The sequence below is a fragment of the Myotis davidii genome, unplaced genomic scaffold (genome assembly GCF_000327345.1).
Source record: "Myotis davidii unplaced genomic scaffold, ASM32734v1 scaffold247, whole genome shotgun sequence".
Taxonomy (NCBI): Eukaryota; Metazoa; Chordata; class Mammalia; order Chiroptera; family Vespertilionidae; genus Myotis; species Myotis davidii.
In genome coordinates, this window is record NW_006299593.1 from 3,208,196 (window position 1) to 3,224,263 (window position 16,068).

At 37.8% G+C, this 16,068-nt stretch overlaps 1 protein-coding gene across 1 annotated transcript in view; it reads left to right on the forward strand.

Moving 5' to 3' along the window:
• Positions 1–16,068, forward strand: part of GFPT1 (glutamine--fructose-6-phosphate transaminase 1) — a 78,088-nt gene that overhangs the window by 16,681 nt on the left and 45,339 nt on the right. Inside the window, exons 3-7 of the mRNA XM_006775349.2 lie at positions 588–712; positions 3,054–3,161; positions 7,356–7,481; positions 12,287–12,345; positions 15,811–15,945. Of these exons, the coding sequence (XP_006775412.1) occupies positions 588–712; positions 3,054–3,161; positions 7,356–7,481; positions 12,287–12,345; positions 15,811–15,945 (553 nt within the window). The remainder of the gene's footprint in view (positions 1–587; positions 713–3,053; positions 3,162–7,355; positions 7,482–12,286; positions 12,346–15,810; positions 15,946–16,068) is intronic.

The window sequence follows — 16,068 nt, forward strand, 5'->3', positions numbered from 1 at the left end:
GGGTTTTATTCCTTCACTAACTTCAGGGGAAAATCTCTACCTGCGGAAACAACCTTTCTCGGAGAGGCGACCTTGGTTAAAACACATAGTGCCAAGAAGGTGAGCAAATATATTAAGAACAGTATGCCATATATGCCAGGTCCCTTGAAACAGCAAGGATGGACCGTCTCCCGGCAAGGGAGGAAGGGAGAGGGAGAGAGAGAGAAACATCAATGATGAGAGAGAATCATTGATCGGCTTCTTCCTGCATGCTCCCTGCTTGGGGCTGGAGCCTGCAACCTGGGCATGTGACCTGATCAGGAATTGAACTGTGACCTCTTAGTCCATAGGTCAATGCTCAACCTATAAGTCACACTGGCTTGGCAAAAATGAGCATTTATTGTGACATATTTGCTTTAGTCTTTTATAAATGGAAAACCCCCTTTGAAAAAGTTTCATTGCCTTTAGACATTTTGAAGTGAGGATTTACTTCTCTTTTAAAGATGGTCTCTAGCTTCACATTTTTGCACATCTTAGGCATAATTATGCAAATGAAGATTATGTAATAATTCTTAATTTTTAATCTTTAGACAGAATTTTTTATTAAGTATTTGTTTATTTGCAGGTATATTTGCTTACTTAAACTACCATGTCCCTCGCACAAGACGAGAAATCTTGGAGACCCTTATCAAAGGCCTTCAGAGACTGGAATACAGAGGATATGATTCTGCTGGTAATTCCTTTAAAAATAAATATGAGTTTTGCATGATTACTGAATCTAAATGGAAAAATTTTGTTTTAGGTGACTAGGTCCTGTAGTAATGTTTGCTTTATTTTGGGAAAATCTAAAATCTGAACAATTTTTGTCTTTTCTCATACTTAAAGGTTTGTTCATGTAATTTCAATACTATTATCATTTATGTTGAGTATTGCTTCTTATAGGTATCTTCTTTTGTTAAGAATGTTACCGTAAAAACATAAATCATCTGGGGCAGTTTCATGGTAGAACAAAGATTTTGAAGGACTTATTCCATAAATTATCTTTTTACTTTTCTATAAATTTAATTTGTTTTTCTTCAGGTATTCCAGACTTTGGGTATGTAAACTTCTTAAGAGTCTTCTACCTGAAATAAATGACAAAGCAAATAAAAATAACTTTTTGTCAACTTTATGTTTACTTTAACTTCTTCCCTTAACTGTATTGGGGGTCTCCAAGATTACCCTCAGATTTGATGATTTCCTGGAAGGATTCAGCATATAGTTGTACTCATGGCTATGATTTATTACAACAAAGGAATAGAAAGCAAAATCAGCAAAGAGTAAAGGCACATGGGTGAAGTTTGGAGGAAATCTGGCACAAGTTTCTAAGGATTCTCTCCCAGTGGAGTCTTACTAGGTGCTCTTAATTCCCCCAGAAAATTGTGATAGTTTGTGTGAAATGTTGTCTACCAGGGAAGCTCATTGGCACCTGAGTGCCCAACATTTTTATCGAGGGTTGGTCACGTAGATACCCTCTGTCTAATATGTACCAAAGTTACAGACTCCTAGAAGAGAAACAGTTGTTCAGCATAAGCCACATGGGTGTACTGACTGTTTAGGTACAGTGAGCTATTTTTCATCAGAGTGGTGGGGACCCTTGTGAAATCCAAGGCCCAACTTTGCAAGCAGGCATTTCTAAGGATACCAGTGTCAGGCCTACTCTGTTAACTCTTTTTCTGTACATTTAACATTGCCAGATGTGATGGGCATTTATCTTTCACTAGAGTCCTGGTGCATGAAATACATGCACAGGTAGGGTCCCTAGGCCTGGCCGGCAATCAGGGCTGATCAGGGTCTTCCCCCAGCTGCTGGCTGCTGGCCGCAGGCCAGGGCCTTCTTTCATTCAGCACTGCCCCCTGATGGTCAGCGCACATCATAGCAAGCAGTCGAACTCCTGAGGGGACAATTTGCATATTAGTCTTTTATTATATAGGAGGATGACTTTCCTCAATTAATAGCAAGTCAGTTCCTCAACTACTTTGTTCTTAAAATTCTCTCCTTCCTTAGCTTCTCTGACAAGACATCTCATTATCTTCCTTACATACTGATTATTTCTTTTCTGTCTGCTTTGGGGCCTCTTTTTCTTAAATATTAATGTTCTTCAAGATACTGTCCTAGGCCCACTTTTCTTCATGGGTGAGCTCTGACTTCACCAGCTTCCCATATGTTGGTGACTTAAAATCCAGATGTTTTCCCCATATTGCACAGCCTCCTAGATATTTCTTCCTCAATAAACCAAGATATTAGAACTTTTGTATGTTTATAATTGAACTGAGTATCCAGTTTTCACCCCACTCTCCAATCAATACTTTCTGTGTGCCTTTTATTACCAAGTCCTTTGTTTGAGCCTAGGAGGTACCCCAGACTTCTCCTGCTTTCTCATGTTATATCTAGTCATTTCTATTCAATATCACCCCTATCTATCTTCATTCCCATTGTTTAGTTCAGGCCCTCTTTCTTTAGATTTGCTATAGCTATAACTTCTGAGAACTGGTTTCTTCTTTCTGTTTCTCTAGTCTAACTTCTTACACTGTTTCCAAAGAGATTTTTAAAACTTTTTTTGTCATGTGATTTCTCTACTGCAAATTACTCTGCTTTTCTAGTACCTTCAGAGTAACTTTGTCAGACTCCTTAGGATTTTAAGTAGAATATGAAGAGAGTATGTCCTGACATTCCCTCTTTATCGCGCTTCTGAGATGGGTGCCCATCTTCTGTTTTTCTCTACTCTACTCCATTCACAGGCTAGTATAATACTTTTTTATAATCTGAAACCAGACTGAATGTAATTATTTTTGTCTTTGTCTTCTCAATACACTATTAGAAATTTGTGGAAAGGAACTGGGTTATTTTCATTTTTGTCTGTAGCAGCTGTTCTGGTTCTTGACATGTAATGGATATTTAGTATATGTTGAATTGGTAATAAGTTAATGAATTAATTAGATTAAAAATATTTTAATTAAAAATTTTGCCTCACACTGATAATCTAAATAATAGCCAGTTTTTAAATCTTGCTATTCTGCCTTTTGATGATTTAGGTGTGGGAATTGATGGAGGCAATGACAAAGATTGGGAAGCAAATGCCTGCAAAATCCAGCTCATTAAGAAGAAAGGGAAAGTAAAAGCACTGGATGAAGAAGTTCACAGTAATGTACTTAGTTTAGTTTTTGTCCCCCTCCCCCTTTTCTTCCTTCTCCCTTATCAAATTACCATTCTTCCCATATTTTAGGGCCCATTTAGGGATTATTAATATTGAAGGGAGGGGAGAAAAGTAGTTTTGTTAATGTCTGTACTAGTTTTAAAATATACCTGAGCTTCAAAAATGATCATATTAATTAGGGAAGGAAATTAGTTAGGTGCATTGCATTTAGAGCAAGATCAGTATTCTAAAATGAAGTAACCACAATTTGTGAGTAAAGGCCTTTTATAGGACAAACCTACGGAAGGCAAGTTTGTTGATGGAATGGGAGATAGTCCTTTTTAAAATTTTTAAAAAAATTTATTAAAAAAGTGTATTTATTTCAGAGAGGACGGGAGAGGGAGAGAGAGGTAGAAACATCATTGATAAGAGAGAATCATTGATCAGCTGCCTCTTGCACTCCCCACACTGGGGATTGAGCCCGCAACCCAGGCATGTGCCCTTACTGGGAATCGAACTATGACCTGGTTTATAGGTTGATGCTCAACCACTGAGCCACGCCAGCTGGGTGGGAGAGAGAGTCTATTAAAAATTTTTTTAAATTAAATTTATTGGGGTGATATTGGTAGACATAGAGGTTGTTTCTACATTTTGCTGCAGTGAATCTTGTCATGCTCCTTGTCCACAGTATTTTTTTTCAAGTATATAACCAACAGTAGAGGTGCTTGGGCACAGGCATTTCTCTTATAGACATGGCCAGATTGCTCTTCACAGTGACTTATTAATTTTGGATAATTAATACCAGTAAGGGAATGGGATAATAAATTGTAATGACAGTGAGTGACCATATGTAGCTTTTGAAAGGAGGGCACTGGGTCTGGTTCTGCATGTGAGGACCTGGAGAATTACAGGGAACCTAATGTTGAGCGAAAAAAGCAACCTGCAGGCTAGGATATGTAAGGAGTAGGACCATTTATGTTGACGTTTGTTATTTCTGGATGTAGGTATTTGAGTCTTTATCACTGCCAGCAAATTTAAATATTTGAATTATTAAAAAAGAGAAGGGTGACATCTAAGAAAAGGTATGAAGAGGGCAAAAAGCCTTGGGCATGAAGTTGGTGAGAAGACACAAGATACAAGTAAGGAAATTATTGAGGGGTTACAGCTCAGATAAGTGAAGGCACAGGGAGAGAGTTAACCTTTATAGGAGTCAAACATTAAAGAAAAGCTAAGTTAGACAGTTATGAGGTAAGAGGGAAAAGCTTAATAAAGTGGAAATTGAAGGAATATAGGTAGTATTGAGGCTTAAGGAGAATAGAAAAGATGTCATGAATGGCTGGGGAATTGAATGACCTATCAGCTTAATGAATAAGGAACATGGGTACATGTTTCTTAAATGGCAACAGTTAAGTAAATAGAGTTGGTAATTAGCATGAACTTGATATGGATTTAACTTACAGATTCCTGTTAAAGACTCTTTCTCCAATGTTGCTTGCCAGCATGTTGGGGGAGATGCTTTAATTATAGTTAGCCTTTTTAAAACTAATTAGATGCTTTTATTACTTGCATTAGCTTGTTAACTAGTGATAAACAGTATCCTTTATCTGGAGGTCATTTATTAGGCCATCTTAATTATTCAGAACACAGGTAAGCCAGGAAAGAATGCATTGATGAATGTATCTGTTTATTGTTGGAGCCATCCAATAAAGATTTGAGTATCTGCCCTATTTATTTAGCTTTTAGTGCTTACAGTTCAAAGATAGTAAGATAAGCTGCTGCTTTTGTAGAACTCAAATTCTGATGGAAGCCAGATTGACAACGTCATAAATGTAATAAATAGTGCAGCAGAGTTTACCATTCTGTGTTTTTTTAAAATATGTTTTTATTGATTTTAGAGAGTGAGGAAGTGAGAGGGATAGAGAGATAGAAACCTCGATTGGCTGCCTCCTGCATGCCCCTTACTGGGAATTGAGCCCACAACTTGGGCATGTGTCTCCAGCGAGAATTGAACTGGTGAACTCTTGGTTCATGGGTTGACCCTCAACCACTGAGCCACATCGGCTGGGCACCATTGTGGTTTTAAATTTAGGCTCTGGGGTAAACAAGATTTGGGTTGAAATCCTATCTCTACTTACTATTCACTATGAGCTTTGGTAGGCAGATTTTGTGATCTCTTTGAGCCTCAGTTTTTTAAATCTGTAAAATGGAGAAAAAAGTGCCCCTCCTCCCACAGTATTCTGAGAATTCAATAATAAAATGAATATTTATTGAGTACCTATTATATATCAGCCATCATTCTAGGTCCTGAGGGCAAAACAGAACAAGATAGGCAAAACCCTCTGCCATGATGGAGTTTACTGTTTAATGAAACAGGCAGATAAATATATAATGTTAAGTAGTGATTAGTGCTATGAAGAAAAAGTATAGTAGAGGTGACATTTGAGCAGATGCCATGTGATTGTCTGAAAGAGGGAATTCTGGGCAGAGGGAACACCAAGTGCAAAGACCCTGTGAGGGCTTGGCTATCGTAGGATGAAAGTCAGTGAGGCTAGGGCACAGTAAGTGAGAAGAGTGGCAGGAAATGAAGCTACAGAGGTGGCTGAGGGCTAGGTCATGAAGGATCTTAAGAATGATGGATTTTACTGTGTGTGTCATGCAAAGCCATTAGAAAATTTTGTGTAGGAGAGTGACACGATCTGACTTCGTTTTGAAAGGATCACTTTTGTTGGTGTGCAGAACTAGATTGTACAGATGGAAGACTGGATACAAGGAGACTAGTAAGAATTCTGTCGAAGTAGTTCAGGTGAGAGATGGTGGTGGCGTGGGTCACAGTGATGAGGGGTGGGAGATGAGGATAGAAAGGTAGATAGGGGATAGATATGTAGTACCTTATATGCTATGAAAAGGTATTGGGCTTTATTTTGAGAAAATGGCTCTCTGGTTATATGTTAGAATTTGAGGATCTTTTTGCAAATCTCTGTGACTAGGTTTAGGATGATTCATATGTGCATACCGCTTTTTAAAGCAATGGAAGTCTATTCATGGATTTTAAACCTTATTTCTTGATCAGATTTGTATTTTAGAATGACCTCTCATTAGCCAGTATAAAAACCACAAAAACTATGCCAAAGACTAAGCTAAAGTGCATGGACATTCTGAGTTCTGAGCAGTTTATTCCTAATTAAGACCTAATTCTGATAAACTTTGTTATCTGATAAGCTTTATCTTAGCTAAATGAATTTTATATTTAGGAAATTAGAAGAAGGGCATTACTGTTAAGTAACTAGAACTATCCTTTTTTTCTCTCTCCCCCCCTACCCCCGGAAGAAGCAAGAAGAGAGAGTTCATAGGGAAAAGGAATCAGAATAGCTGCTTTACAAGATCAAGGAGCATCAGTCTCTAACCCCATATTTTCACAGTGTTGCTTTGTTCACAAGAACCTATTCTTTGATTTTGGAAGCTCTCCATAATTGCAGTTTATATTGTGAGATATGTTTGGGGACCAAAGAAATTATAGTCATAAGGCTTGTGGCACTGAGAAAATGAATTTACTTTTACATGTCTAATTAAAACTACTGATTATTTCCAAAGTGAAGATTAAATATAGATTAAAAAATCACATTCACTCTCTTTGTCCTTAACTCCTGATTGTGAAAATTTTTAAGCCTCCAGAAAAGTTGAAAAAATACATTAACGACCCATGTTTCATCTATCTTTACCAATTGTTAACATTGTCACATTTGCTTTATCTTTTTTTAAAAAAATTGATTTTAGAGAGAGGAAGGTAAGGAGGGAGAGAGTGAGGGAGGAAGAGGGAGAGAGAAAGAGAGAGAAATTTTGATAGGTTGCTTCTTGCATGTGCCCTGCCAGGATTGATCCCATAACCTGGATATGTGCCCTGACCAGGAATTGAACTCACTACCTTTTTGGTGCATGGGACAGTGCTCTAACCAATTGGGCCAGGGTGCTTTATCTCTCTGAATACATTTTCTTGGGTTGTTATTGGAACCATTTGTTTTAAATATTTCAGCTGCATCCTACATTAACTCCTCTAAATCTTTTAATTACTATTTTGAGTATGCCTGATCTTCAGTTTTAATAATTGTATATTCCAGGTAAACAGTGCTGTAATAATTACATTGAAATATAGCGTTATCTCTACAGCATGATTTAATATTGGAATTTTTCATTTTATCTTCAGAACAACAGGATATGGATTTGGATATAGAATTTGATGTACACCTTGGAATAGCTCATACCCGTTGGGCAACACACGGCGAACCCAATCCTGTCAATAGCCATCCCCAGCGCTCTGATAAAAATAATGGTATGGACATAAAAATGCTTTGGAATGATTGTAGAGGCTCGATAATGGGAAAAGAATGAAAGCTCTTATGTTTTCATAATTTTAATTTGGAAAATTTAAAACATATTCATATATAGAGAATATATAGAACCTGAGGCATCCATTACCCAGCCTCCACATTTATCAATATCTGATCAGTTATGTTTATCCATAGCCCCTACCTAGATTATCTTGGAAGCTAGTGGATATTGTATAGATAGATATATCACAGATAGCTAGATATCATAATATTTATTTTGTAAATATTTAAGAGTGTATCTCTAAAAGATAAGGATTTAGGAGACTTCTCCCTTTCTCTCCTTTTTCCTTACAGTTACTCTGTTTGTCCTATAGAATTTTCTATAGTTTAGATCATGTTAATTGCATGCATCCTGTGGGTCATTTAATACGTTTCTCTGTCCATTTTATTTATTATAAACTAGAGGCCTGGTGCACGACATTCGTGCACTGGGGGAAGGGGGAGCGGGTCCCCTTAGCCCAGCCTACGAACTCTCGCAGTCCGGGAGCCCTCGGGGGATGTTCGACTGATGGTTGAGGCCCAATCCCTGCCGGACCTAAGCCGTCAGTCGGACATCCTTAGCACTGCCACGGAGGCGGGAGAGGCTCCTGCCACTGCCACTGTGCTCGCCAGCCATGAGCCTGGCTTCTGGTTGAGTGGCACTCCCCCGGTGTTAGCACACTGACCACCAGGGGACAGCTCCTGCGTTCAGTGTCTGCCCCCTGGTGGTCAATGCGTGTCATAGTGACCAGTCATTCTGTCTTTCAGTCTATTTGCATATTAGCCTTTTATTATATAGGATTGGTACAGTGTTTGTTTACAACTGCAGGTATATAATTGTTAAATGATAACCTTTGAGGTTGAACGTTTTTCTGAAAGAAAGGATTTATTGAGCCATAAGCTAGGCAGAAAAAGGACCAGTTTCTGGGACAGTTTAGACCACCATCAGTAGGGCTAGTTGGGAAGACAAATATGCCCACCATCCTGGGATTGATGGAGTTCTTTTATATGATGATTTTGGAGAAGAAAGCTATAAGTTGTTTTGAAAGAATTTACATTGGCTATAGATAAGGGGTGTGGGAATAGGTGAAGCAGGGCTAGTTCTGGGAGAGGTGTATGGTAAGGAAGAAGTGTTTGGTGCTTTTGGATTGATTGTGGGCAACAGCCCAGAAAGTTTATGTGTAAACAGGATGTGGTGGGTGCCATCTGGTGGTTGGCTATTCTCTCTAGATAAGAACTGAAATAGGGGCCTAGAAGTTGATTCAAAGTTTCAACATACATTAAGGAATGCTAGCAGTCTTTTGTTTGTTTCTGTTCCTGTTTCTGTTAACTGATTAACTCTCCCTGCCTCTTCTTCCCACCCTCTGGCCTGCTGTAATTTAATTTAGGACATCTCAGAATTTCTTTTCTTTTCATAATGTTGGATGTTTTTCTTTGTGTTGTTAGCAGTCATTGATGATCATTGCCAAGATTATTTCTTTAGGGGTTTTAAATTGGTGATAGTCTAGTACTATCATTCCTTCTTTCATTTATTATCTCAAATACTTCCCTATAAAGAGAATCTTCTCCATATCAACAGCTTGGTTACCCTGAGTTACAGAGCGTATAGGAAAGGCAGGATTAATGTTTTATCTCCCCCCAGCCCCCTTCATTTACCATTTTTAAAAAACGAAGTGGTTCATATGTTCTAAAATGAATAATGAGTTCTTTTTAAAATTATAAAATCATGGGTTAAAATATTTCATATGATTCAAAACACTGAAGTAATTGTCTATATTGATACACAAAAATCTTTGACCATTGAGAACTTACTCAGGTTGTCTTCTAAGTCCTTTTGACATGAACCCTGTAGACTCAATAGTCTTTGTTATTTTCTGGTAGGCCAAGATGTTCCACGTTCCTCTACTCCTGCCCCATGCTTGGAATCAGCCATTTCTCTAAGGAAGCCCCAGTTCTTTTTGGTGGAAATGATACTTAAAGACTATAAGCCAGGTCTTAGAAGTGTTCATCACACATAGGTCTTTTCAGTGGGCAGAGCTAGGAGATACACATACCTCTGTGTGTGCACTTGCACACGTATAAATTTAAAGATAAAACAACGTAATTTTACACTAGCAATTCTAACTCAGATTCAGGGTTGTAAGGTTTTGACTTTACCTGATTGATCTATGTATTTTCTTTTATTCATGTAGTTCTTAACATCAGTAACATACTTATTTATCTGTTACATGATATACATAAAATAATCATAATACCAACACTTCCTTAAGAATATATTTACTGTTGTTTGTTAGTTTTTCTTGTTAATTTTTTGTCCTTAGAGTATATCTCTTTAGGGATATATAATCAAATTTCTGTGCTTTAGAATCACTTGGAATAATCCTTCTATCTGTAGTTGTGTTACCAGCTAGATACAGCATTCTATTAATATATTTTATTTTATTTTGAGTTTTAGGGATTGATTTTTTTAAAAAATCAATTTTATTTCAAATGAAAATATTTGCATTGTTCTGAGGTCACACCCATAAAAAAGGCATGTTAAACTCTGGCTGGTTTGGCTCAGTGAATAGTGATGGCCTGTGGACTGAAGGGTCCCAGGTTCGATTCTGGTCAAGGGCACTTACCAGTGCAGCTGCATGTAGAAGGCAATCAATAGATGTGTCTCTCCTTCATTGATATTTCTCTGTGTCTTTTCCCCTCCTTTCCACTCTCTCTAAAAATCAATGGCAAAATATCCTCAGGTGAGGATTAACAACAACAACAAAAATAAAATAAAAAAATAGGCATGTTAAAATAAGTCTAGTTTCTGTCTTATTTTTCTTATTCCGTCTTTTCCTGGAAATAACCATTTAAAAGAGTCTATTCTTTTGTTTTCTTAAAAAAGAAAAGAAAGTCCTGGCCAGGTAGCTCAGTTAGAGTGTCCCTCTGATACAGCAAGGTTGTGGGTTTGATTCCCACTCAGGGCACATATAAGAATCAACCAATGAATGCATAAATAAGTGGAACAACAAAACTGATATTTATCTCTCTCTCTCCCACCCTTTCTCCCTCTCTCCTTCTCCCTCTCCCTCTTCTTTCCTCTCTCTAAAATTAAAAATCTATAATAATAAAAGCATAATATGCTAATTGGACCAGACATCCTTCTGGACAACCTTCTGGATGAAGCCGGGGCTTCTAGGGAAGCCCGGCTCCTGGGTACCAGAGGAAAGCCAATGCTGGCAGCTGGGGGAAGGAAGGCCTACTCTTGCACAAATTTTGTGCACCGGGCTTCTAGTTAAATAAGTAAATACATACAAAAGTATGTGTGTATATATGTATGTGTGTGTATATACATCCCTTTTGAGATAAGATTGTATAATTTAATTAAGAAGCTGCTGTTTTAGGTTTCTATGCTTCACATAATTATCATTGAACCAGATTAGAATGCTAACAACCTAACCTCTCACACGTTTAATTCTGACAAGGCCTTTATAAAAAATTCCTAAAAACATATCTAGATTATATTTTGAGAATTTGGCTTTAATTAAGTCTTTATGTCAACTGTTAGCTATTTATGATTCTCTGTGTTCTAGCATTAAAAATATTTAGGTTTTTTTTTTGGTAGTGGTAGTATTTTGTGGTATCATTTTCTTCTTTTTAAAAAATCTAGTGAAAATGCTTAATTTATTATCTGGGTTGTAATGCATTTAGTCCTGACATTTAATGTCAGGTCAAAATATCAGATTGTTAAGTATTTTAAAAGCATTTTTATAATTTAATATAAAATTGAATTTAGTGGTAATTTCTCTCTTCACTTACATGAACTTTAAATAATACATTATATTAGTGATCTTTACATTGTCAGTAGCTATAAATAATAATATTGTCGACTCTTGATTATCCATTTTTACATTCTTCAAAGTTATTTCATAAAGTTGAAAATTATCCCACTATCATGTGTATTTGATGTGGGGATTCTGTTTTAACATTTATTTATCACTTAGGAATTGTCTGGACCTCAGATAAATAGATTTAATTATAGAACTGAATAATGTCTTGTTTTTCTTATTAATTTATTTAACTTTAGTTCTTAAGTTCATTTAGTGCAATCAGATAATTGTATTAGTTTGAAAGGTTTCTCTTTAAATTTAGGAATGTTTTATGCATAAGAATGGATGAATAAAGAAGTGAGAATAATAGTTATTTAGTTCAACCTTCTCAATTTGCAAATGAGCACATATACCCAAGGAATTTGCTCCTTTCACATGGTGATATTGGGTTAGAAATTTAGCCACAGCTGAAATTGATGACTCTAGACCAGGGGTGGGCAAACTTTTGACTCGAGGGCCACAATGGGTTCTTAAACTGGACCGGAGGGCCGGAACAAAAGCATGGATGGAGTGTTTGTGTGAATATAAATTCAAAGTAAACATCATTACATAAAAGGGTATGGTCTTTTTTTTTTTTTTAGTTTTACTCATTTCAAACGGGCCAGATCCGGCCCGCGGGCCGTAGTTTGCCCATGGCTGCTCTAGACACCAGCTTATTGTATTTCCCCACTGTACCCACCTCCCTGGCACTCTTTACTTCAATTAGCCACATAAACTGTGCTGCTGATCTACCCAAGGATAATCTGGTAACAAAAAGTAGATACTACTTGATTACACCTTGAAGTATAGCATGTGACACATTTTTTGTCTTTTTTGAAAAATCTCTTTAACAGTAATGACTGTTTATAATGTTTACTAGACCTATAATTTTTGGTCATTAATTTCTTTATCTCTTTTAGAATTTATTGTTATTCACAATGGAATCATCACCAACTACAAAGACTTGAAAAAGTTTTTGGTAAGTAAATTGACCTAAAAAGACCACCAGTGTTTGACAATACTTCTAATGAGAGCAGTGAGGTTGTTTGTTGAGATGTGCAATAAATACTATCTAGGTGTGATCAAGTAATACCTAAGACAGTTTCAAGGGTATGGTGGTTTATTGGACTTTTCTTTGTTGACAGTGGAACATTTTTGTTCCTTATATGAAAAGGAAACAATTATTTGGCTTTGTTAAGAATGATCCAGAAGCTCAACTAAAATTGGAATTTTGGGGTTATGTCTTTTGCATTAAGAGAAACCTTGTTTGCCATTTTTAAAAGATTCTAGGATATGTAAGAGGAATCAGAACAGATTAAATGAAGGTTCTATGCCCTAAATAGCTATGTACTTACCTAGTAATGATCATGATGATGACTTTTATAATGGCTTCTCAGGTCTGTCCAACTGAACTTTCTGTAGTGATGGAAACCTTCCATATCGGTACTGTCCAATATAGTAGCCACTGTCCATATGTGGCTTTTGAGCTAGTATGACTAGAACTAAATTTGAAATTATTTCACTTTAATCAATTTAAATTTAAATAGCCACGTATATCTAATGTCTATAGTATTACATAGTAAAATATCATTGTAAAATAAAGAATTATCATATTCATTATGGGATTTGTTTTTATATTATATATTTTCTTATATTTTAATTATTTAAAATTTAATTCATATTGGCATATAGATTTATGTAAATATATTTTTATTGATTTTAGAGAAGGGAGAAGGAGAGAGAGATAGAGACATCAATGATGCGAGAGAATCATCGTTTGGCTGCCTCCTGCACGCCCCGTACTGGGGATCGAGCTTGCAATCCAGGCATGTGCCCTGACTGGGAATCAAACTGACCTCCTGGTTCATGGGTTGGTACTCCACCATTGAGCCACACCAGCTGGGTTGTTTATTTTATTTTTATTTTTTAAAACTTTATTGTTGAGTATATTATAGATGTGTCCTCACCCCTCCCCACCGTTCTTCACCTTATTGTCTCCCTCCACTCAGATCCACCCTGTCCCAGGCCTTCACCACTCTATAGTTTGTGTTCATGGGTAATGCATGTATGCATGTAAGTTCTTTAGTTAATCACTTTCCACCCACACCCCCCCTCTTCCCTCTGAGATTTTTTGGTCTGTTCCATGTTTCCATGTTTCTGATTCTATTTTATTCATCAATTTATTTTATTCATTAGATTCCTTGTTCATTTATTTTGATTTTTAGATTCAGTTGTTGATAGATATGTATTCATTGCCATTTTATCGTTCATATTTTTTATCCTTTTTTTCCTTCTTAAAGAAGACTCTTTAACATTTCATTAATGCTCATTTGGTGGTGATGAACTCCTTTAGCTTTTTCTTGTCTGTGGAGCTCTTTATCTGACCTTTAATTATAAATGATAGCTTTGCTGGATAATCTTGGTTATAGGTCCTTTTCATCACTTTGAATATTTCTTGCCACTCCCTTCTTGCCTACAAAATTTGTTGAGAAATCACCTGACAGTCGTATGGGTGCTCCCTTGTAAGTAACTAACTGCTTTTCTCTTGCTGCTTTTAAGATTCTCTCTTTGTCTTTAACTTTTGACATTTTAATTATGTCTTGGGTATGGGCCTCATTGGGTTCATCGTGCGCTTCCTGGACTTGTATGTCTTGTTCTATCACCAGGTAAGGGAAGTTTTCTGTCATTATTTCTTCAAATAGGTTTTCAATATCTTGCTCTCTCTCATCTTCTGGCACCCCTATAATTCGGATGTTGGTATGCTTGAAGTTGTCCCAGAGGCTCCTCCTTTTTTGCTTCCATTTTATTTATTTGTTTTTCTTTAATTCTTTTTCTGTGTTTCATTTGTGACATGTTTCTTTGTTCTGCATTTTGGCTACTTTCCTGTGTTTGTTTCTATGTATTAGGTAGAGCTGCTATGTCACCTGGAATTGTTAGAGTGGCCTTGTGTATTATGTGTCCTGTAGAGCCCTGTGGCTTTGCCTCCCCAGTCACCTGAGCTGGGCACTCTAAGTATGCCCCTGTGTGGGTTGTATGTGCTTTCCTGTTGTAGTTGAGCCTCAATTGCTTTTGGCATCACTGGAAGGGATTGACCCCCAGGCCAATTGGCTGTGCAGACCAGCTTTGACTACAGAGGAAGAGCTGTTGTGTAGGAGACACCCTTATGGAGCAGGACTTGCTTTAGTGGGGCTTTGGTGCTCACCAAGTCTGCCCCTTCAGTATGTCACTGGTGGATGTGATAGGCTGTAATCTGGCATGGTCTGAAGCTGACCACTGGGTATAGTGGCTCTGAGGCCTCCTGGGAGGTGCAAAGTCAGCTACTGCTTGTGCCCTGCCTGGGGACACCCGTCAAGCTATGGAGTGATCTACAGATGGCTGCTACTTGTGTTGGGCTTGGAGGTGCCCAGGAGAGGCCAAGGTGTGAACCAAGGCAGGCTGCTGCTATTGCTGGTTCTAGGGCCACTTATTGAAAGGTATGGGGCATGGTAGGCCAGCTGCTGCTTGTTTGAGAGATATTAGGAAAGTCTGAAGCCTGAGCCAAGAGGCCATTTATATGGAAAAGCCACTACAAACAGGTTGAGTGGGCACACAATTTGGGTGTGGTGGGGTCTCAGGGAATCATGAGGGTGGAGCAAACTTGTGGGCCAAGTTGATGGATACTCAGATATTGCAACTGTCTGTTGGCATTGTGGCAGGGAGGTCTTCTCTGTACCTCTGCCAGCATTTTTGTGTGGGACAAAGCTGCCCCAGTTCTTGCCCTGATGCCAGACAAATTAGTTCCTCCCATATGTTCCTGGATCCTTTCAAGTTGCTGCCCCAGCACTGGAGCTCAGAGGCAATGAGTCAGAGTAAGTCTGTGTGTGGGCCCTTTAAAAGGAACTGCCTGGGACTTCAGCAACCCAACTGTGCCACAATCTCCACTGGTTTTTATAGCCTGAAGTTAGAGACTTCTCTTCCCAGGGTCTGGTGTGGGGCTAGGCTTGAGGGGTCTGGTATGGGACTGGAACCCTTTGCTCCTCATGAGGAACCTCTGCATAAGCCAAGATAGTCCTCCTGATTAAAAAGATAACACATACGGATATCGGACCAGCCCCTGCGCCTCTGCCCCTCCTACCAGTCTCAATGTGTCGTCTTCTTTAATTCTCTAATTGTAGGACTTCCATTCAGCCAGATTTCAGGTGGTTCTGAATCATGGTTATTTTCTAGTTCAGTTGTAATTTTGATGTAGTTGTGGGAGGAGGCAAGTACTGTGTTTACCTATGCCACCATCTTGACTTGCCTCCTGTTACCTTAATTTTGAACAGTGGGTAATGGCGTATGGTGGTCAAAAAGATTAGAAATTGATTAGTGAGATTTTTGAGGAAAAAAAAATTCTGTAGATAAGATTTGGATATGATGAATATTTCCTTAAATGTGCCAATTTTTTTTTTCTTTCTAATTACAGGAAAGTAAAGGTTATGACTTTGAATCTGAAACAGACACAGAAACAATTGCCAAGCTTGTTAAGTACATGTATGACAATCGGGAAAGTCAAGATACCAGTTTTACCACCTTGGTGGAGAGAGTTATCCAACAATTGGTATTAAATCACACTTTAAAAAATTATTTTTTAATTACAGTTTTCACTGAATAGTGGTTGGGAAATCATATACTTAACAGAGTGGTCCCCCTGATATTTCCAGTGCCCACCTGGCACCGTGCA